The sequence below is a fragment of the Berghia stephanieae genome, chromosome 1 (genome assembly GCF_034508935.2).
Source record: "Berghia stephanieae isolate SIO BIC M18660-M18661 chromosome 1, UCSD_Bste_1.3, whole genome shotgun sequence".
Taxonomy (NCBI): Eukaryota; Metazoa; Mollusca; class Gastropoda; order Nudibranchia; family Aeolidiidae; genus Berghia; species Berghia stephanieae.
In genome coordinates this window covers 70,319,299-70,341,282 of record NC_088360.1, presented here as the reverse complement: position 1 = coordinate 70,341,282, position 21,984 = coordinate 70,319,299, and the positions used below count along the sequence as shown (strand labels likewise).

At 34.3% G+C, this 21,984-nt stretch overlaps 1 protein-coding gene across 6 annotated transcripts; it reads right to left on the bottom strand.

Annotated features, from left to right (window-relative positions):
- Positions 1 to 1,511: 1,511 nt before the first annotated feature.
- Positions 1,512 to 20,822, bottom strand: LOC144980790 (protein-L-isoaspartate(D-aspartate) O-methyltransferase-like). 6 transcript variants are annotated; one of them, XR_013646959.1, is made up of 9 exons: positions 20,770 to 20,805; positions 19,644 to 19,836; positions 14,434 to 14,570; positions 13,665 to 13,769; positions 11,765 to 11,977; positions 11,243 to 11,320; positions 9,306 to 9,397; positions 4,034 to 5,836; positions 1,512 to 3,686 (listed from the first exon to the last, which is right to left on the bottom strand). XR_013646959.1 is itself a non-coding variant. In XM_078928602.1 (8 exons), the coding sequence occupies exons 2-8, from the start codon at positions 19,798 to 19,800 to the stop codon at positions 5,818 to 5,820; spliced, it is 801 nt and encodes a 266-aa protein (XP_078784728.1). In that variant the 5' UTR covers positions 19,801 to 19,836; positions 20,770 to 20,822; the 3' UTR covers positions 1,512 to 5,817. The 6 variants fall into 6 exon arrangements, 3 of the variants coding, with proteins under 3 accessions (XP_078784728.1, XP_078784741.1, XP_078784750.1); XR_013646966.1 differs by having other exon boundaries at positions 9,296 to 9,397; positions 20,770 to 20,803; XR_013646960.1 differs by having other exon boundaries at positions 20,659 to 20,798.
- Positions 20,823 to 21,984: the final 1,162 nt, after the last annotated feature.

The window sequence follows — 21,984 nt, the reverse complement described above, 5'->3', positions numbered from 1 at the left end:
CAAGGGGGAATTGGTTCAAATAGGGAACATATATAGATTCCTAGAGCACACTATCAAAGTACTTAGTTTGAGATCACTAAAGGTCTCATCCAGACACAAGCACAGGTCCGAACTAAGAGGAATACACTCAAATGTTTACAAATCATATAATATAATATGTAAACTAAACATAATACAATGCACAACAGAGAGATTGTTTACAAGGAAAAAAATATCATCTCCCAAAACTCTAACTAAACATTTTACTGTTTCCCTCCCAGCCAGGGTTTCCGGCCAGGGCCTGGACAAAACCAAGTAATCTCATTCCAAGACAAAGATAGAAAGCATGGTGGAAAAAGATATAGGTGGGTAGAAGACACAATAAGTACCTCACTGCCCACTATGGGAGGTAAGGAACCCCACCCAGAAAAGGTAAGACAAAGGGGGAATTGGTTCAAATAGGAAACAGATGTAGATTCCAAGAGCACACTATCAAAGTACTTACAGAGATCACCTAAATGTCTCACCCAGACACAAGCACAGGTCTCTACTAAGAGGAATACACTCGAATGTATACAAATCATATATAATACGTAAACAAAACATAATACAGGACAGAACAGAGGGATGATTTACAAGGAAAAAAATATCATCTCCCAAAACTCTAACTATACATTTGACTGTCTCCCTCCCAGATTGGGTATACGGCCAGGGCCTGGACAAAACCAAGTAATCTCATTCCAAGACAAAGACAGAACGCAAGTTGAAAACAGATCTAGGGGGACAGAAGACAAAACAAGTACCTCCCTGCCCATTACAGGAGGTTGGGGAACCCCATCCAGAATAATAATAATAAAAAATAATAATGAAGAAGAAGAAGAAGAAGAAGAAGAAGAAAGAAGAAGAAGAAGAAGAAGAAGAAGAAGAAGAGAAGAAAAGAAGGAAGAAGAAAGAAAGAAGAAAGAAGAAAGAAGAAGAAGAAGAGAAGAAGAAGAAGAAGAAGAAGAAGAAGAAGAAGAAGAAGAAGAAAGAAGAAGAAGAAAAAGAGAAGAAGAAGAAGAAGAAAGAAGAGAAGAGAAGAAGAAGAAGAAAGAAGAAGAAGAAGAAGAAGAAGAAGAAGAAGAAGAAGAAGAAGAAGAAGAAGAAGAAGAAGAAGAAAAGAAGAAGAAGAAAAAGAAGAAAGAAGAAGAAGAAGAAGAAGAAGAAGAAGAAGAAGAAGAAGAAGAAAGAAGAAGGAAGAAGAAAGAGAAGAAGAAGAAAGAAGAAGAAGAAGAAGAAGAAGAAGAAGAAGAAGAAGAAGAAGAAGAAGAAGAAGAAGAAGAAGACGAAAGAGAAAATGTTAAAAATTGGAAACTTTAAGAAATAAAAATGACTTTCCTCAAAATAAAGTAATTTAATTAAACTCTATATTTTTCGGTTAAGATTAAAAACAATTTAAAGTGGCAGGACCACACTACCATAATACTATTGCGTTTGACATGATAGGTCCCATATCACCTCAGTTAATACCAATAGATTTAATAAACTAAAAGTTTGAAAGCAAATGCATTTATTCATTGTATACTTTAGTATTCAAGCATAAGAGGGAAGAAACATCAACAAAAAATAGTATTCAAAACATGGGAGGTATTACCAAACATAATATACGAATATTGATTGTATTTACAGAGATCAAATTACAGACCATAATCTAAGTCATTACTTATTATAAAATTATTGGGTGCAAAACTTTTGACTGATAAGCTGGTGACTGAAATATGTGTCAATAATTAATTGATTATATCATATTTTGCATAATAATGGCTTGACCTTTAAGCGATTCGAGATATTTCAAAGCTCAGTATATATCATAAATGAAGTTCAAAGTTTTTTTAAATGGTACCATTGCCACTTATAGCGTAAAGGCCTGATGTTCTTTTGACAAAAAAAAAATGCAAAAAGAATCTGATGTCAAGGCTGTTTACCTTCTTTTCTATGTGCACATATGCGTCATGGTAAACAAAAATGTATAACATAAAAGAACAGACAAGATCTTAAGTGCAGCGAAAAGTATTACTGAAATCTTGGTTTTGATAATTAACTTCCATGTTATTGAAGCTTGCATCGTTCATGTTTTATGTTTTGTTTGTTTTTAAAGGTTTTACGGCGCTCGCAACACATTAAGGTCATATCAGCGCCAGTATAAAGGAAGAAAATGGGTTAGTAAAAAAAAGTTCTAGAATTACAATTAGAGCACCCAAGAAAAGGTAAGACAAAGGGGAATTGGTTCAAATAGGAAACAGCTGTAGATTCCAAGAACACACTTCATAGTTTGAGGTTACCTAAAAGTCTCATCCAGACACAAGCACAGGTCCCCACTAAGAGGAATACCTACACTCAAATGTTTACAAATCATATATAATATGTAAACAACAAAACATTATGCAGTGCATAACAGAGAGATGATTTACAAGGAAAAAAAAATATCATCTCCCAAAACTAACTATACATTTGACTGTTTCCCTCTCAGCCAGGGAATCCGGACAAGGCCAGGACAAAACCCAAGTTATCTCATTCCAAGACAAAGACAGAAATCAAGTTGGAAAACAGATATAAGGGGATAAAAGACACATTAAGTACCTCCCTGCCCACTATGGGCATCGCTTCAAATGGAAGGTTTTAAAGTCAAGCAGGCTACCACATCATTTTTCAAAGCTCAAATGTTCACTTTCTCTTAATTTTAAAAAAAATCTCTGACGCCAAGTTTCATTCAATACTCAGTGGTTCATGATACTTTAAAAATCAATGAATGATCTGTAAATAAAAAGCTTGAGCTTTATATAGTGCAATGTCCACTTAATGTGCTCAAAGCACTTTACAAAGGGTCTCTAGTTAACAACAACACGGAAAATTTAGAACGAGACATGACATCTGTTAGGCAATATTACAATTTTTTCAGAGACAATGCTGTTAACAGCTAGGTACTCATTTTACACCCGAGTTAATTGAGAGAATGAGAATAAAGAGCCTTTTCCAAGGACTCAACTGTGCGCCAAGCGAGGCTCGAACCCAGGACCTTCCACTCCAAAGCGAGTGTCATACCACAAGACCACATCTATAAATAAATGTGTCCAAGTAACTTCATCAAAACCATTTATAATAAGGTATAGCCTGCTCGTCCATAAAACTGCCAAAATCAGAGCCAAGAAAAAACAAAACAAACAAAAAAACACAAAGGATAGTAAAAGATTTTAGATCAGAGTTCATCTGTGGTGCCAAGGAAAACATTGACAACAGAGATTAACAGGTACAGAATGTCATCCATGAGAAAGAGCTTATATCTGGACTGAGTCAATTAAAAAATTCCATCCAGATACAGGTGCAGGATTTTCATCAAACAGGATATGCTCAAATGCTAATAATAATGCATTGTATTAATATCTAACAATATACCTCTAGTGCTCACACAATACACATTTTTAATATCTAACAATTGCATCTGGAGATATTAAAAAAAATAAAAATTAAAAAGATAATTTAGTAGTATTTCGTAATTATAAAGAAGGTAAGCAAGTGTGTAACATTTTATGGCAGGTATACACAACATAAATGACAACAGAATGAAGATATACAGGTGCAAGTTTCCTGAAAAAGAGAACTGCATTAACATTACAGCAATAAATATATTCACAGATGCTGTAAATTCTGTAAATACATCGTGAGGTGATGTTTTGTTTGTTTGTTTGTTGCTTTAGGTCTCTTCCAACACAAATGAGGTTATATGAGAGACAGCTGAAACAAAAAAACAAGCAATCTAACAAAAATAGTACAAATGTAAATCAAAATCATAACCTAAAGATATAAGCTAAATTATAAATAACCAAGAACAAACAGGCAGAAGATTTACAGAAAAAAAAAATATCCCCTGTCAAAAATACAATCACAAACCAAAGAAGCAGGATAGGCTAGTAAAGAGAAGAAGAAACGACATCACTATCGGATCGTACACCCATGCGAACATCATAGGTATATGATTCAAGGGTGATGCTCCCATCCAACCACCCGCTGAGGTGATGTGAAAAAGCAATTGTGCTGAAAATGAAATTGATGGAAAGGGATTTTCTTTTCATAATTCACACTCAAATAAATACCCTTTAATTAGCAAGTACCTTGTTTTGTCAAGATTTTTCAAGACATTGTCGTTATCGGTAAATAAAAAGCCATAGAGAAAAATGAGTTCTCTGATGAGCCTAAGATTTTTGCTACCACTACCTTGTTTAATACCGAAAGCTCAACTGGTAGAGCACTGAGATAAAGATACCTGTATCAGTTTTAAACTTTTAAGGTAGCTGAGTAAGTTAGATTTGATGGGTATTACTTTGTGACATACCATCGTCCTATTCAAAGGTTAGCAAGTATTTGTTTTTGTCTTTCTAACTCTGAAGAAACAGAAATTAAACCTACTTCATGAGCTTAATGGTTTGAAGGACTATTAAATCATTATCACTAACAAAGTATTCTTGCACTTTCAGATAATTCAGCCAACTTCTAAAAAGACTGTAGCACATCAACCATTTTTAATTGAATAATTCTGTTTTCACTGTAATAAAATAACATGTGAACTTCTGAAGAAAAAAACAACATTTAATCTCTTTGGTAATGCTTAAACGTTACCAATCTTTATTGGATGTTTTTGGTGAAATCCTAAATTTAAGTTGCAGTTTTAGATCATATCCAAAAAATGTATTTCTGGATGGAATTTCCCAATGTGAAAAAAATAACAAAGATAAAAGGTAAATATATCGGCAAAATTAAAAGAAATCAGGCTCCAAATACTCTTAACTCGATAAGTTAGGTTACAGAATAAGTCTTACAGAAACTACAATTTCTTGCACAGTGTCTTCAATTACTTAGCTGATATGGCGTAATTTATTATTCAGTGGCAATTTTATCTCATGGAATCTGTGAGCTGTACCATCATTCACACTACATAACAGAAATCAAGGGCTGTCAATAAATGTTCAGATTAATCATCCTTCTCTGTGCTGTGTAGAAACTTACTTTTTTGGCACAACGGATGATAGATTTTAAAATTGAAGTCCTTGGGATGTTATTACTTCTTGTTGGGATTTGGGTCTAGCAAGTGTTCAGTCTAGATCAAGACATTTCTACTATATTGGCGGAGGACAAAAAATATGATTTCACTTGGCAAAAGCTTTTGAACTGTTTGATAAAATATTAGATTATCTATTTCATTAGCTGAGAATTCCCATTGAAAACAATTGACTATAAAATGACATATTTTAATATAATATTGTAATAACAATAATAATAATACCAAAGTAATTTACACAGGACTTATCACTGATGTCTTTCAAGTATTTAATTTCTAAGATACAGCAAATGATGCTATTTCTTTGGTTAGTGGCGTATTCGAGTTATGTATGCTGTCATTTTTTCTTCTTATTGTTTGAAGTCAATGGAAAAGCTTACAAAATAGACCACATAAAACAAGCTAGCATGATCAATCAAGTATCAACATGTCCTTCTTTCAACATATATTCATAACAAAGAAATCATGTCAAAAGTTGATTCTATAAATCATCCTAGTATCACAGATTTCTCATTTAACTGAAGTCATAACGTGTAACAAAAGTAACAAACATGGAAAGTTAGGTCAACACATCTTATTTGATCACGAGAATATGTATTCCTGATAGCTTATTTTCATTCAAATGCTGATACCAAAGAATAAAAAAGAGTGGCTGTCACATCATATTTAAGTTATTGTAATGAAAAGGGTAGTCTGTGTTCACTGAAAAATTCACATCACATCCTTTCTAAATTCTTGGACCAGGATCAAAATTCTTGACGGGGCCTGGAAAAAAAAATAGAGAGACTGTTGACAACCTGTTTGTTATAAGTATGAGATGATATAAATCAGGGTTGTTTTATGGTCTATTAGTAAGTGCGAGTCCTGGGTTGAGCTCCACTATAGATGTTGTCAAGCAGAGTTGTAGGAAAAGACTTTATCTCCATTTTCATCATACTAACATGTGAAATGAGTAACTGTCCAGTAACAGCATTGCCTTTGACTAGCATAATCAATAAATTGCAATAACGACTTGTAAAGTGCTTTGAGCACATTTAGCGGATATTACACGATATAGTAAGCACATAATTCTAAAGTATTAAACCATTTCACACTTTCATACAAAAATAGGCTCTGTTTGTCACCTGATAACCAAATAAATATCTAAGATTAAATCAAACAATTTCATTGAGCAAAGTATCTAAATCTTTTTTTTTTTAAATTCAAGTAGAATTGCCTTGTGTACTTGAATTGTTGTAGATTGACATTTTCTCTCATTGAGACGAGTATAAGTCTGTATTGTTTTCCATTTTAACAGAAAAGAATCCAAGATCAACTACAGAGATATAATTTTCTTTGTAGTGGCTATAACATATTTGTTTTGTGTGTTTTGTTTTTTTTAATGATAGAGAAAAGGATGACTTTCATCCTTCAAGATTTTATCTAGTCTGTTTAACAATTCTATCAGTTTTAACCATGACACATTTCCCAGCATGTCCCGACCTGTTCCTGGGGCTCTTACTGATCTGCTTCAATCTAGATCAACATGCATTAGACAGAGCAATAAACTAAGAAAATAAAATTTGAAAGCTCCAATTAATTAAAAATCTACATAAAAGCTTATTAAAAATACAAAATAAAACAAAAGAATACACAAAAAAAACAAACAATTACAGCAGTGCAATACAGTTTCTTGGTACTTAAAAGAATGACATAAAATGAATGGTAAGTATTTGAGACAAGGGTTCTGAAGGTCCGGGGATTGACTAGTGGATAAAACTGTTAATGATTATTTTGCTCACACCCTTCTCTCCTTCCCATCTCGCATAATGTGAGCTCTTTCATTCAGGGACTATTCTTATTTAAAAAGGAGCGGGTAGGCACAGGATGACTGAGAATGGTAACAGGGGTGAGGCAGACAATAAGCACTAATTAGAGATGGTTGCACACAAACACACATGTCTGTATCATTAATATCGTAATAATTCAGATATTGTTTCGTTTGAATTCTGTGTTGGGAAACTATGATAGGATAGGATTGGACATCCTTTCTTTAAAAAATATAGCCTTGGGGAGAACATTGTGCTTATTTGAGTCAATAAAAAAAATGATACGGCGCACAACTCTACTGAAAGATTTGAAAATTAGAAATGTATTTTTTACAGATAGATAAACAGATAACTTGATTTCCTTTTATAATTTAAAGTCAGTTTGAAAGTTCGTTGAGTCAAACAGATATCATAAAATACGTACCAACGACACTAACACTCTCAAAAACAGCCAATCTGGATACTGTAAAAAGTTGTCAGTTTGGCGTTTTTACGCAAATCGTTGCATTCGAAATAATGTATTCACTTAATTACTTTACGGAATTCAGATCTACACTAAGTTTTCAACAGTTTTCATCTATTTATGACATCAAGTATTATTATTGCCCCTATGATGCTTTCAGTGTAATGATTTCGGGTGGATAATACCCAGGTTTAATTTCTTTGGTAATAAATTAAAAAATAATGATAATAATCTAAAAAATCGAAATTTAAAACCAGAAAATAGAAGTTGCATTGAAGGTAAAATATAAGGTTTTAGAAAGACCTTATTAAATGTTATGAACAGTCAGGTGGCTCCGTAGCGCAGTGGATAAGCTGTCAGACTCTAACCTTGAAAGTACTGGGTTCAATCCCATTGTTGACATTTAAAAAAAAAAGTTTACTTTATTGAAAAAGACATCATTTTTGTTGTTATAGTTACTGGACATATATCTAAAACCTTAAATTAATCTATTATTATTATTATTATTATTATTATATTATTATTATTATATTACTATTATCATTATCGTTATTATCATTATTATTATTATTATTATTGTTGTTGTTGTTGTTGTTGCTGTTATTATTATTATTATTATTATAATATTTTTTTTAAAAACAACATCGGTACCATTCAATGTGTTATCGTCGTGCATTTATATGTAAACGTCGATTGTTATCATTTCATAATATTTTATCATTATCATCAGTTTATTTGTTTACCGTGTCTTTGTCATTTTATTGGGGGTTTTTTTTTCTTCTTCTTTTGTTTTTCAAAAACTTCCTGTCCCATCATTGTTTATGTCTATTTACCTTATCTACGCCATTCACACTACACATCTCTCATTCGTCATTAGTGTCTTATTCGTCGTGTTTTGTTGATAAAGGGGAAATCAGAAACACAGTATGTATTCGTCTATTAAATTGAGGCTTACAATTCAAAACTTATCGTTATTTTTTCCTTCGAGCTTCAAGCAGCAACATTTTCATTAATCAACCAGCACTGCCAACGGAGGTGCATAAAAACGGTGCGTTTTTGTACACCTCCAGTGGAGGTGCATAAAAATGACACCAAACATGATCACCAGAGTACTGTAATGTAAGGTAAGTTATCGATCCCAGGATCGTCTTTCAACTCTGCTCATGTCTGCTACTTCAGGTTTATTTTAGCAGTTGATTTTCTTACCACAACCTGTTTTCACACACGGACAACTGTATGTTGCTGTGTCACGGGTCAGAGGCTATAGTGGCTTACACTTAATGTTGGGCCACACAGAAAAATCAACAGAGGATGTACCAAGTTACACAGACAACGTTGTTTACCAATCTGCCCTCATTAAATGATGGTAAGTACAATATCGAATGAAAATAGTTTTTTCCCCGCGAAATTGCGGGCTTCTTACTAGTTAGGAAAAAAGATGGATGGTGGAAGGGGCGGGGGTTGTGAGAATGAAAATGGGATTTGTCATTCTCAATCAACTTCTCAACGATGCAAGGGATGTCGTTGGCACCATAAGTTTAGCATTGTATTAACCAAGACTATCATGCAAATAGCAATAGTTATAATGCTTCAGCATGTGGTAATAATGACAATTTGAGTGAGAGAAATGTGACATTGACATGGTGTTTAAGATAAGATGAATCATGATGGGATAAATAAAAAAGATAGGAGAACTTGTAAATTTACATTTGTAAGAGGCTCTTTTCATTACCTGTGACTCATTCAATTTTGTATATTTGTTCCATATTTTAAGAGGAGGTGGAATTCATGAGATGTTACAAGAAATCCATGAAACTCATACTCACATAGAATAGAGGGATCAGTTTGGAACAATGAAATTGTTATGAAAAGTGTTGGAAAATGAAAATGTGACAAAAATGTATTGCATTGTAATGAACAAAATAAAAAAAGGGGCCTTTAACAAGTACCCACTCATCTCCACCTTGGCCATTGCTTGTCCTTGCTGGTCAGGGGCACGTAAATCACTCCCATCAGGTGTTTCTTTATCACTGAGCCATCAGCTTGTTTATCGACCTTTATAATACAGAGATGCAACAGAATAAATTTGCGATTCCAATAATGCGAATAATGTATTTCATATAAAGAATCCCCCGTGCAATAAGAAACCCTATTTAATGCTCAATCTTGATTTTATAGGAAACTAAAAATTCTTCTCATCATTAAGTGTAAATAAAAGAGGCATAATTGGTGTTTTAAAGTTTTCAACATTTTGAAATGTCAGGAACTGAGTTTTATTTAACACCCTGTGTATAGATGCAGATCATTCTGATGACTAATATCCAAATTCAGTCCAACTTTTATAAATCAGCAACAAACGGGACCTGTCTAAAGTAACAGACTTGGACAGTTGGCCACCTTATACAAGTCAATTATGTCTAAGAGTTAGATCTCAATCCCAGTCAGAATTTGCTACACCTCTTAAAAAAAAAGAATTTCCAGAAATTAAGTTTTGAGTACTACATTTGCTTCAACTGCACTTTAATTCGACTGATACTTCAGCTTCTGAAACAACTGTGTTGAAAATTTTGGACTTTCAGTTCACCAATAAAATATTTAGTTAACTTTTCCAAGCTCCTTCTCTTTGAAAGTAAGGCTTCTTTTTGCTGGTGCTTCAGCCTCTTTAGATGTTTGAAACTTCATTTCTTAAAAAAATTTTTTTTAAAACAAACAACAACAAAAACCCAACAAATTTTAATATTATGCAGTTTTTTAATGTTTTATTGGATTTTCAGAGGGATGAGCCTGACCTATCTCCGAGGTTATGAAATATTCAATAAAATTTTTCAAAACTGAATTATAACAGCCCAGTGGTACAATTACCTTTAAAATCATCGTTAAAGTCATTAAATATGAAAATATCAGAAGAGTAAATATAATTTTCAAGTAAGTCGAGATTAGAAGTAAATTTTAGTTTAATTTAAAGTCTCAACAACAACAACAACAAAAATCACTCTGTTGCGTATTACTCCCCTTTTTAAATATTATTTAAGTGGCGTAACAAGTTATTCAGTTCGGTGCGAGGTGAAGGTTAGCAATCAATATGCATTATTTTTTGCTGGTTTATTTACTAGGACAAAGAGTAGAGGGGCGTTATAATATGTTTGAAAATTCAAGAATATTTTAAGGATGAATTATCTGACCTAAACAAGAAAGGTCTGAGCAATGATTTAGAGGCCTAAGATCTCCATTTGAAAGGATGATGGGAAAAGTTGATATAAGAGAAAAATTAATTGCAGACATTTTCTCACTAAGGTTATTGAAAAAAAAACACCAACAAGACATTCACAAATCTCTAAAAAGTCATAGTCCAGGAAATAAGTGTTGTGTCCATAACTCTAAGATAGTATTGAAAAACAAAAAACATATCAGAATTCAACTAAGACAAATCAGAACTTGGACGAAAATCTGAATTTAACACTCTCAATTGTCTTGCATCCTATATTCTTATCAACTTATTCGTAAACCAAATTTTATTTTGGTATCATTGTTACAGTGTTATATAAAGAAATGCTTTTTCTTGCTATAATATTATCTCCTTGTTTTATATAAATGATAATAAAAAAAAGAAGACAGTGATGAGATCTTAGCACAGTCAAAATTAAAAATATGTCTCAATACAATTAAATGAGAAAGGACCTAAACAGAAGTTTGTGATATATGGTCAGTTAATAACCAACAAAAAGCATTGAAATAAAGAACTAGAGGACAATTCTCGCTAAAAATCACACTACTGACAAAACAAAAGCTAAAAATCAGAATTGAACAATAAAATTAGAAAAAGCGGAATTTCATCCAAAAACAAGTTTTAAAATTTGGGCAATTCTCATAAAATCGGAATAAAAGGCAAATCTGAGTTACCTGTAATAAACTTTGATTTTCTCCTTGTGGCCCAACTGGGATAATCAATCGACCACCTGGTTTCAGCTGATTCACCAGCTTTATATTATGGCAAGAAAAAAAAAAGAGAAAAAAAAAATATTGAGAAAATGACCAAAAATTTGACTTTTTATTAAGTTTACAAAAATTGCATTAAAAATTTGCTGATGCTACATAAAGTTGTGACAAACACGCTTATAGTGCTTAATACAAATAAAAGAAAGTAAAATTATGATAAATTCACAATTTGTTTCATAATTATCTTGTATACAATTGTCACAAATAAGTATATGCCCACAGGCAGTTAACGGATCTAATGAGTATGAGCGTGCTAGTAAAAATATACTTAACAGATGAAAATATAATTCCAAATATATAGTCTTCTGGGAAGAATAAATTCACATTCTTGTGTAAACATAGTCCAGACTTGTGAAAATACCCAATTTAAATGTGAATTATTATTTCTATATTTTCATTATAAAAATGGGCTAAAAGATAAAATACCGCTTCAGGAAGATTGGGTGCAGCAGCCCCAACATGAATGGCATCATAAGGTCCTTCCTCTGAGAATCCCTGTCGCCCATCCCCAACAACAAGTTTCAGATGGCCAGACTGGAGCAAGTTTGCAGTCAAAGGATCTTTATTGATGTTTACCTTTGATCCTTCCACCAAATCAGGAATGTGGTCAATGCCGATGGCTTTCCCACTACTTCCAACCTGTTTTTTTAAAAACAAAAAAAAACAAATAATGTCTGCAGTTTAATTAATCCGGCCTTTATTGTACTGTCCCTCCAGGAAAAAATCATTCCCCCCCCCCCCCCCCAATTATGCCATAAAAATGTCTCAAAAAAGTGAAATTATGCCATAAAAATAATCTAAAAAGTTAAATTATGCCAGAAATGACAAAGTATGCGGTCAAAAAATGCAGTGATTTGTTGTTCTGCTGATGCAACTTGTACATATACAAGCAAACAATCTACTAATTTAAAAGTAGAAGAAGGAGAAGAAGAAAAAAAGACTACAACAGAGATCTCAAATCAAAACATCGAGAACCACCAAAAATTTACCCAATCAACATCTGAATACAAAAAAAAAAGAAAAAAATGCAACAATTATTATTATTAGGATTAATGATAAATACTGTTAAATATCATCAACATTATCTTTCATAAAAGATTTATAAAGAAACCTAATTTTTTTTTAATTAATTAATCAGTTTCTCTTACCCCAACAATGTTATCAGGCCTACTTTTGTTTTAAAAAGTCTTGTTTTCTAACCAACAAAAAAAAAATAAAAAAAATTTAAATGGAAGTTTTTCTTCACACTTCCATAAAGGGAACAAACTAAATAAGTTTACCTCAATGTTCTTCATTTTTCTAAACTTTAATGATGATATTTCAAAATACTAGAAAAATTACCAAGCCAAGCATATTGTCACATAAGGTAGGTTGCGTACTACTCTTCTGACGTGTTTTCAGCATCAAGCAACTTAATAATTAAGTTGATTTCGTCACAAAAACGACCTCTTTTTCATAATATATGTCATTCTATAAAAACCCTTGATTAAATAATTATGCTGCAACTTGGGAAAACAGCAGAATTATACCCTTAAACCCCATTTCAGTCCTAGGGGTGACTTTCCACCCCTGGCCTATGTTTTTCTTTTAGAAACCGTCAATTTTTAACGCAGAAACTTCAAATTTCTTAGCTTGATTCCCTTGGTATCAAACCTATTGTAAATTTGACGCTAGTCAAGATTCTGAAGTCAAAACAGCAAAAATTTTTTTTTAAATGTCCACTTTTTTATACTGTCATACTCCCCAATTGCCAATAGCTCAGGAAAATAGGACCAGCTGGATTTTCAAGCGACTGCCAGTCACCAGGCTATTGCCCCCCCCCCCCCCCCCCCATCCTACCACCAGTTATTTAATCAGCCACATATCGCATGCCAGGTGTTATTTTTTTTAATTGCCAAAACGACAAATTAAAACAAAAATAAAACGCAAAATGTTCGGTTAAGACTTTTTCTTTAAAATAAAAAATAAAAAAATAAAAAAGAGGAAATATGCACCAAAGACATGCAGAAGGCAAGGGACAGATTGTACGACATAGCAAAGAATAAATATTTGATTTTCATCCTCATTTATGATGACCCTCGGTCAGATTATTTTTCCATGATGTACGTTGATATCAATGGTCTGTGTCATTCATTAATTGTTGACATGAAAGAAACAGGAGATTTGATTGGGCATATTTTTCAGACTTGCCAATTAACATTGAGACAAATGATGCAAAGATAACTTATCTATCATTGAGGATGAAAAGAAAGATGATGAAGAGAAAGAGGAGGAGGAACAGGAGGAGAGGAGGGAGGAGGAGGAGGAGGAGACATGGTATGTTTACCATAATTGCCATACAGGCTGTAAGGTAACCACTGCCTGAGCCGACATCTAATGCTTTGCTTCCTTCTGCAAGATGGTTTGATAACAATTCTAAGGCATGAGCATGCTGAAAACGAAAAAAAAAATTCAAATCACTTAAATTATGATAAAACAAGGGGCACCTCGATCTTTTGTCTTTTGTTATTCTTGTTAATTGTCTCACTAAAAGGTGCATATAGCCTCTGGCTCCAAACCTCTTGGAAGTGTGTATCTAGTCCTCAAAACGTATTTAGGTCAGGAACATAAAAGAGGACCAGCTACACATGTTTATCCATTCGTCCAATGGATTTTCAAAGTATGATTTTCGGAGAGTTAGTGGTAGTTACTCCGTACAAATAAAGAAAAAGTGTCAATTATACTTCGAATTGGTTAATACATAAATTGAAAATGATTTTTTTTTAAATAGTAAAAACTGGGTAATTAGCAGAGAAAAAAAAGAATTTTTCTAAACATTTCATGATAAATGATGTGCCGTGCTTCCAGTTCAAGATCATTCATGTTTATACCGTATCAGAACATAAATAAATTTAACGTCAAAATATCTGTCATAGACAACTGCCTTTAGCTACATTAAAATTTTATGCAATAATTTTAAGCAACTGATTGCTACACCTTTTTAATCATTTCCCTTTGACAAAATCCGGTCTTGTGGTTTTCTTTTCACTTGTTTTCGAGAAAAATCTACAGACATCCTATCAAAATTCAGAGGGGCTTTAAACAATTGCACTTACCATGTGAGGAGCACTAATTGTAACAGCATATCCAATACTTTGAGGAGAATCAACATATGCATTTCCTTTGCAGAAATTGGCTCTATCTACAGACTTCATTGCATTCAAGACACTTTGGGATTTAATAATGCCATTCTCTGTCAGATTAAAATGCAAAGAATTAATAACAATCAATTTAAACTAATCTTTTCTTTGGCTCAATACAATCTAAACTCATGTTTGTTGGGTGGATCAATACAATGTTTTATGCTAAAGCCATGATATCTATCGTATAAAAGCTTCTGGTTTCCTTTATTCTGCTGACAATTTAGAAAAATCTGTATCAAAACCGTCCTTGTGGAAGCTCATTCCAGAGGACTATGGCGGATAGGAAAAGGGACTTTGGTGTGAGTATAGTGTCTTAGAGAAGGATATTGATTTGGAATGTCTACTGATGTAAAGCAGCACTGTCTTTGTTAAAAAAAATGTATTAGCTTAAAAGACTACATTTCTTGTCTTGCATGTTAATTGTATGCTTTTTCTTCATGGGAAAAAAAAAAGATAAAATATAATCATATCCTCTTTTTTTTTTTTGGCTTTTGTTGACGTCTGTATTATGTGAAAATGTTCAATTTTGTGTTTTTTGGGGTTGTTTCTTTTTCAGTTGTCTAAAATTTGAAATCCTCAGTTTCGTATGCTTTGATATGTTAAATTATCAATTCTGATGGGATATGCTGATCTTTTTTATTTTACCTTTTCTATCATATTGAAATTGATTTCTTATTTACGTCAGGGTCCCAGACTGCTCTGGCATACTTATATAGTTGTCTTGTATGCTCTGAACAGTTTTATTGCCTGTCATCGCCATGATATGTCATTTTGTGCAGGGACTTGAATCATGGTATAGGATCTCGAAATAACTTAAGAACAAAATGATTAAACACAAACGACAGTAATTTAATGAAACTTGAATGACAATAAAAGAGAAAAGTTTGATCAGAGGTCTTAGCTTGTTGTTGTTATCAGTTGATGATTTGTGAGAGAGAGGAAGACTCCGCTAGCTTCGTTCAAAGCTCCATTCGTCTTTTCGCTCCCTACAATGGCTTAATGGTTCTTGCACTGTGCACTGATTTAGGCTGTTTATGCTGATTCAACTGCTGAGGCTTTCTTTTTTCTATAACTTTTGTTTCTGCTTTTGCTTTATGTTTAATGGTTGAGACAACTGTTGTTCTGCTACGAATTTGTAAAGAAGGAATCACCAGTCAAAACTGACAGATTGATCACTAATTACAAGAAAATGAGGACATAGAGACGATGTGTAAGATAAACTTAACTTTTAAAATGATGAAAGAAATGACTTTAGACCAGGTCTAGGTGAAATGGCAATGACAGTGCTAATTATAAGCCTAAAGAGACAGGCAGGGTGAAAGTGCATTCATTCTTTTATTTCTCAACATTTGATTTATGTTCGTATCTTAAAATCTTATCTATTTAGAACTATACAATATGAAAATACAATGTCAAACACTATCCCAAAGTCCCTCTTTTCAAATTAGGCTCAGGCTATTGGTCAGTACTGACCAATGGGCACTAGTGCTTATTGGTCAATACCGACGATGTACCTTAGCATTTGCTCATCAGTGCTGATTAACATCCTCCAAATGCCTATTTGTCAGTTGAACTCACCACACCCATCACACCTGAGCTACCAGAAATCACAATAAAAAACATCCTCCTGCAGCCCCATAAAGTACCTGAGATACTGAAATGCCTCCTTCCATTTAACTCAATGGGGAAATCAGAAACCATATTAGCGCCAGAGGATGGGAGAAGGCCTAGGCGACAGACATTAAATAAATAAAGGGGTGATTGTAGGGTTATTTGTGGTATATTTATATGTTAATGTTTATACATTAAGTTCATTAGTAGTTTATGTTTCTTTGTTTCTCAGATGATGTCCATCATTTCTTTTACATCATGTGTGTGTGAAATGTTAAATATTCAATAAACTCATAAATCATAATAAGATCTTCTTCACTTTCCATCACCAATGACAACAAATGAATAAGTGGAAAGTGACAACATTCGAGACCCATGAAAGAAATGAGTGCAAATCGAGGCTCTACTAAAATCACTGCATGCACCTGGTGAGTTTCAATGTGACTCCATAGTAAGTGTGGACAAATCCTGACGTTTCCAGTTTCGATACAAATTTTGCCCCACCAAGCTGGTAATCGATGCTTTTAGTATTGAGCCAGTCTTGACGCTCTCAACATTCTCTTTTTTTTTCTTTCTCATCTCAACAATTTCAGTCATTGATACTTTTGGTCTTGTCTCAAGTCTCGATTTCCCGACAAACATTTACAAAATATTATGTAAAAAGGTAATACACATTTGGTGACAAGTGTTTGGCATTTGCCAGTGAGAAAGGAGAAATATGACAAAGGGGTATGAATTTGATATGGGCTTTGTGGGGTGTATTAACTCTTTAAGATTCAACCCGACAAAAACCGACAACGGCCAAATATTCATGGGCGGGGTAGTCAAGACTGGCCTCAGTAAGTAAAATCCAATCGTTGTGAAGGAAATGACAGGCCCTGTCACTGCCGCAGGGTGTTTTCAGCTTTGATTTTTATAAATTTGCCGACAGAAAAGAAAATATGTTTCAGAAATTGCGATTTAAATCCTATTTTATTTGCGGGTGAAAATCATTGACATTGCACTTTGTTTGGTAAAAATCGGTAAAAAATTACGACTTTGGTGATGAAAAATGACTTTGAAGACAATTATTGTAAACTTTAAAAAATTTATGAATAATTTATAACTCCCTTATTTGTGGGTCGATTTTGTCATTCGAGGTATCAATTTTATTGTAATAAAGAGATAGGAACTTCAGAGTTATTTTTTCTGATGCGAAATTATTACTTTGTAATTTTAGGACCAAGAAAAATAGTCGGTAAATAAATTTGTTACACCTCTTTGATAGCCCGCCAGGGTCCGTTCGTGTAGAATTGTGAATCAAGCGTCTCAAAGTCTTCGACCAATCACAGGCTATCTATCCAGCTGGCCGAAACAAAGACGCTTCTCCCTGTCGATGTATTACGCTATTGTTATGCAAGGAATATAACACCTTATTGAGTAGGCCTAAAAGCTAAAATCTAAAAGTAAAAAATATAATTCTGAGGAATTTGAAAGTCACATTGCTGAAATCAGCTTGAAAAAAGAAGTACATTGGTCTTTGTTTCATAAAAATCGGTTGAAAACCAACTGTTTTACGAATAAATTTGATTTTAAAAATTGCTTTTGTTTATTTTAGCTGTTTTTAGCAACTTTTTTATTTATCGGCCGATTTTCTTGATTTTTATATTATTCTTTATATCTCAAAGAGACGAGATCAGTGATATACTTTGTTTGTTTCAAATATAACTAGAACATAATTTGGCTTTTTTACCTATCGACCATGTTGCCTGGTAATTTATTCAACAACGTGGCGATGTGACGCAACTATTCCATGGCCGTCTTCCACTGCCTCAACGATGATTCAATTCATTGTTGACGGCTGTTGACACGTGAGCTGCAAGAACGACCAATCGTTGAAGGGTCAAGATGCTCAGTAGCCAATCGTTCTTCGGTCAAAAAACTTAAGAACTCACGAGAACAAAAGTTTGAAATTTGGTGATGGACGGACCTATGAAATCGTTTCTGGGCGGAGTTTAGCAATGAGTGACCGTAGAAAATGAAAAGGCGACTACAGATATCAAAGAGTAGGCTTATATCATCAAAGGATATCTACATGATTGACATGGCCATATAGGGAATTCATTATCTACTCCCCCAAAAAGAATCTGAACACGAGAGGGTTAAATGATTGGGACAACAAAAGAGAATAAAATATGGTGGTGGGCAGAAGGAGGGGGGGGGGGGGGGGAATGAATAGGGAGCAGAAGTGGGAGGGGCATGAATGGATGTGTGTAAAGGGGAGATGGTTTCCCCGTTTGATGTTCCTATATTTCTTTCTTCATTTTTATTTGAAAACTAATTCTCTCCCCGAGTGTGCATGTGTGTGTGTGTGTGTGAGAGAGAGAGAGAGAGAGAGAGAGAGAGAGAGAGAGAGAGAGAGAGAGAGAGAGAGAGAGAGAGAGAGAGAGAGAGAGAGAGAGAGAGAGAGAGAGAGAGAGAGAGAGAGGAGAGAGAGAGAGAGAAGAGAGGAGAGAGAGAGAGAGGAGAGAGAGAGAGAGAGAGAGAGAGAGAGAGAGAGAGAGAGAGAGAGAGAGAGAGAGAGAGAGAGGGTGGGGGTGATAAGAGATGGGAAAAAGAGAGATGAGAGAGAGGAGGGAGAAGGAGAGGAGAGGGAGAGGAGAGAGGGGGAGGAGAGAGAGAGAGAGAGAGAGATGAGGAGGGATGAAGGATGTGATGAGAGGGAGAGGAGTGAGAGAGAGTTAGAGAGAGACAGAGAGAGGAGTGAGAGATGAGAGAGTAGAGAGAGAGAGAAGAGAGGAGAGAGAGAGAGAGAGAGAGAGAGAGAGAGAGAGAGAGAGAGAGAGAGAGAGAGAGAGAGGAGAGAGAGAGAGAGAGAGGAGAGAGATGAGAGAGAGAGAGAGAGAGAGAGAGAGAGAGAGAGAGAGAGAATGAGAGAGAGAGAGAGAGAGCAAGTGTGTGTATATTTCCCGATAACTTACAACTTCCCGGTTTAATTCCCAACAACAGCTCTGTTAATATTTTACTTTTGAATAAAGGAAAAGAAGAAAATAATATGTGTCATGAGATAAACATGATAGCCACATTACAATGCTTCTTTTTTTCATGCAATGGGAATATACCCCCCAATGGAAGTAAATTAAAAGCAGGATCCCATCCAAATCTGTTGAGAGTTGAGACTAAAAGCCTTGTCAAACTCAATATTTCTCAAGTTCTCCACAGTAGAATAAAAAAGCCACAATTGATGTGATGACAAAAATTCTAGAGTAACAATATCAATTTTAATAATTATTGTTTATCATGATTTAGGTATAAAGACCCAAATTATGACAATGATTTAGGGAATTTTGTGATAAGCCAGAAAGCATCAATGCCGTGATTCCTGACAAGAAAAACATTGATGAAGTTGGTCTCGAAAATACTTCCGACCCCACCCTACTCCATGGTTCAAGTGGCTAATTCCGTATCACTTAGTCCTCAAAATGAAGAAGAGGCAGCTTCAACTTCAATGTAAAAAGCAATACTGTACTCACTTGCTAAGTTGTCAATGAGATTTGCGTTACTTGTTCCACTGGATCTCCACGCCATGATTCCAAAAGGTTTAGAGATGCAACATGCAAACAAAAAAGCTCTTAATCTTGGCAGTAATTTGGATGGCTTCAGTCTACAACAATTTGTTAAAACAGTCATGGAGCATCATAGAGATCAAACCCGATGTTAAGATTTCTCACAAGTTGATGAAGTCGTTGAAGGTCAGATATGAAAGAACCAGAAATATTCAATTTAGTCTAAATTGACAATTAGACAATCTTTAACTTTAGTCTTAATGAACAGCTCATCAGTAACATGACATATCATTAAAAAATTATTTACGCAGTGAATCTTATATGTGAAGGGCTGACTTGATTGTTCAAGCTCACTGAGACAGAAGTGCGTGATTAAATTTAATGTTCCAATAATTATCTAGTGCAAACGTATCTAATACGTATAATAAAACTGTATACTTATGAGGAATACGCTGCAAGCGTTTGTTTAGATTCATTAGCTAAAATAATATGTGTTGTATTTAGTCAACGTCTTTTTCAGATATATCTCCCAACACTCTTGGGCCAACACAATCCTTTTGCTTAATTCAGAAAAGTGAGTGGAGCAGGCACTTATGTTGGTAACAAAAAGATATGAAGTGAGTAGAAAAGTGCCAGAGGACAATAGAGAATAAATTTATTCTCTATTGTCCTCTGGCACTTTTCTACTCACTTCATATCTTGTTGTTACCAACATAAGTGCCTGCTCCACTCACTTTTCTGAATTAAAAATTCACCCCATACACCGGAGCATACTCAATGTCTCAATCGTTTCTATGTTATATGTTTGTGATGAGAATATTGGCTATTAAGCTTAACTGCTGGTCAAAATTACTTCGCGATGGTGGTGAACGAATCGGCGGTCTCAAGAAGTGGGTGAGAGAGGGATCTAGAAATGACTTTGGGTTTGAAACGAATATTTTTGTGTTCGTGGATAGCTCACACGGTAGAGCCACGCTCTCACCTGCCAGGCGGAGTTGTCGTACCAATAAGGTCGCAGGTTCAAACCCCACCACCGCCGCGAAAAAAAAATAAAAAATTATTCTCTATTGTCCTCTGCCACTTTTCTACTCACTTCATATCTTGTTGAATCCTTTTGCTTTCACTTTTCGAAAGGTCATGGCCATGACCTGTAGACAGGTCAATAATCCGGTGTTAACTCAAGATTTTACCCAGATGTTTTCGATGCATCAAAAAGGGCCCAATTAAAGGCGACCTCATTTTGAGTAAAGTGAGGGGTTGGGAGGGGGGGGGGGGGGTAATAACGTGTTTAAAAGCTTGTTTATAGATATTTGTGGGGATGTTGGAGATGGTTGCATGTCCGGAAACTCTGAGCCCAGCCCCTGGTGGGATCGATCAAACCCTCGTCGTTTAGTATAAGAATACAATTACCACAGTCTGCACATAAATGCCGATGACCTAAGAATATAGTAGGTGCAGCGGCGTGGCATGCTTACAGTATAAAGCGGTGCCAGACGAAAATGTCTTACACATGCTACATATGTTAATATAAAAGAAAGAAAAAAAAACTTACATACTTGTAAAGTAAATTTGCATGGTGATGTTTCTATCCCTGCAAATCTTTTCAATAGTTTGTTTATAGAAATCACGAACGAATATATTGATTGGGGTTTGGACACTGAGGGAAATGGCTAAAGGGAACAAAGGGTAATTTCAAAACTTACAAAGCGTAAGAATGTAAATAGCCCATGGCTTATTAAAAGAGTACTGTAGTTACGTCATGAAACAGCCCCATTCCACTTCGGAAATCACACATGACACCATACAAGATCTCTCTCTCTCTCTCTCTCTCTCTCTCTCTCTCTCTCTCTCTCTCTCTTCTTCTATCTATCTATCTATCTACCTATCTGGCTGTGTGTGTGTGTGTGTGTGAGAGAGAGAGAGAGAGAGAGAGTTGAACGCGCGCGCGCACACACACACACACACACACACACACACACACACACACAAAGTCAAACACGCATATTCACGCGAAGAGCATGCATATAGCATATAGCATCACTATCAAGAAATGTTTGACTTAACTCGTTCACATTCCTTCATATCAATTTTTACAGCAATAATAATAATAATAATAATAATAATAATAATGATGGTGATGATGATGATGATGATGATGATGATGATGATGATGATGGTAATAATAATAATATAATAATAATAATAATAATAATAATAATAATAATAATAATAATAATAATAATAATAATAATAATAAAATAATAATAATAATAATAATAATAATAATAATAATAATAATAATAATAAT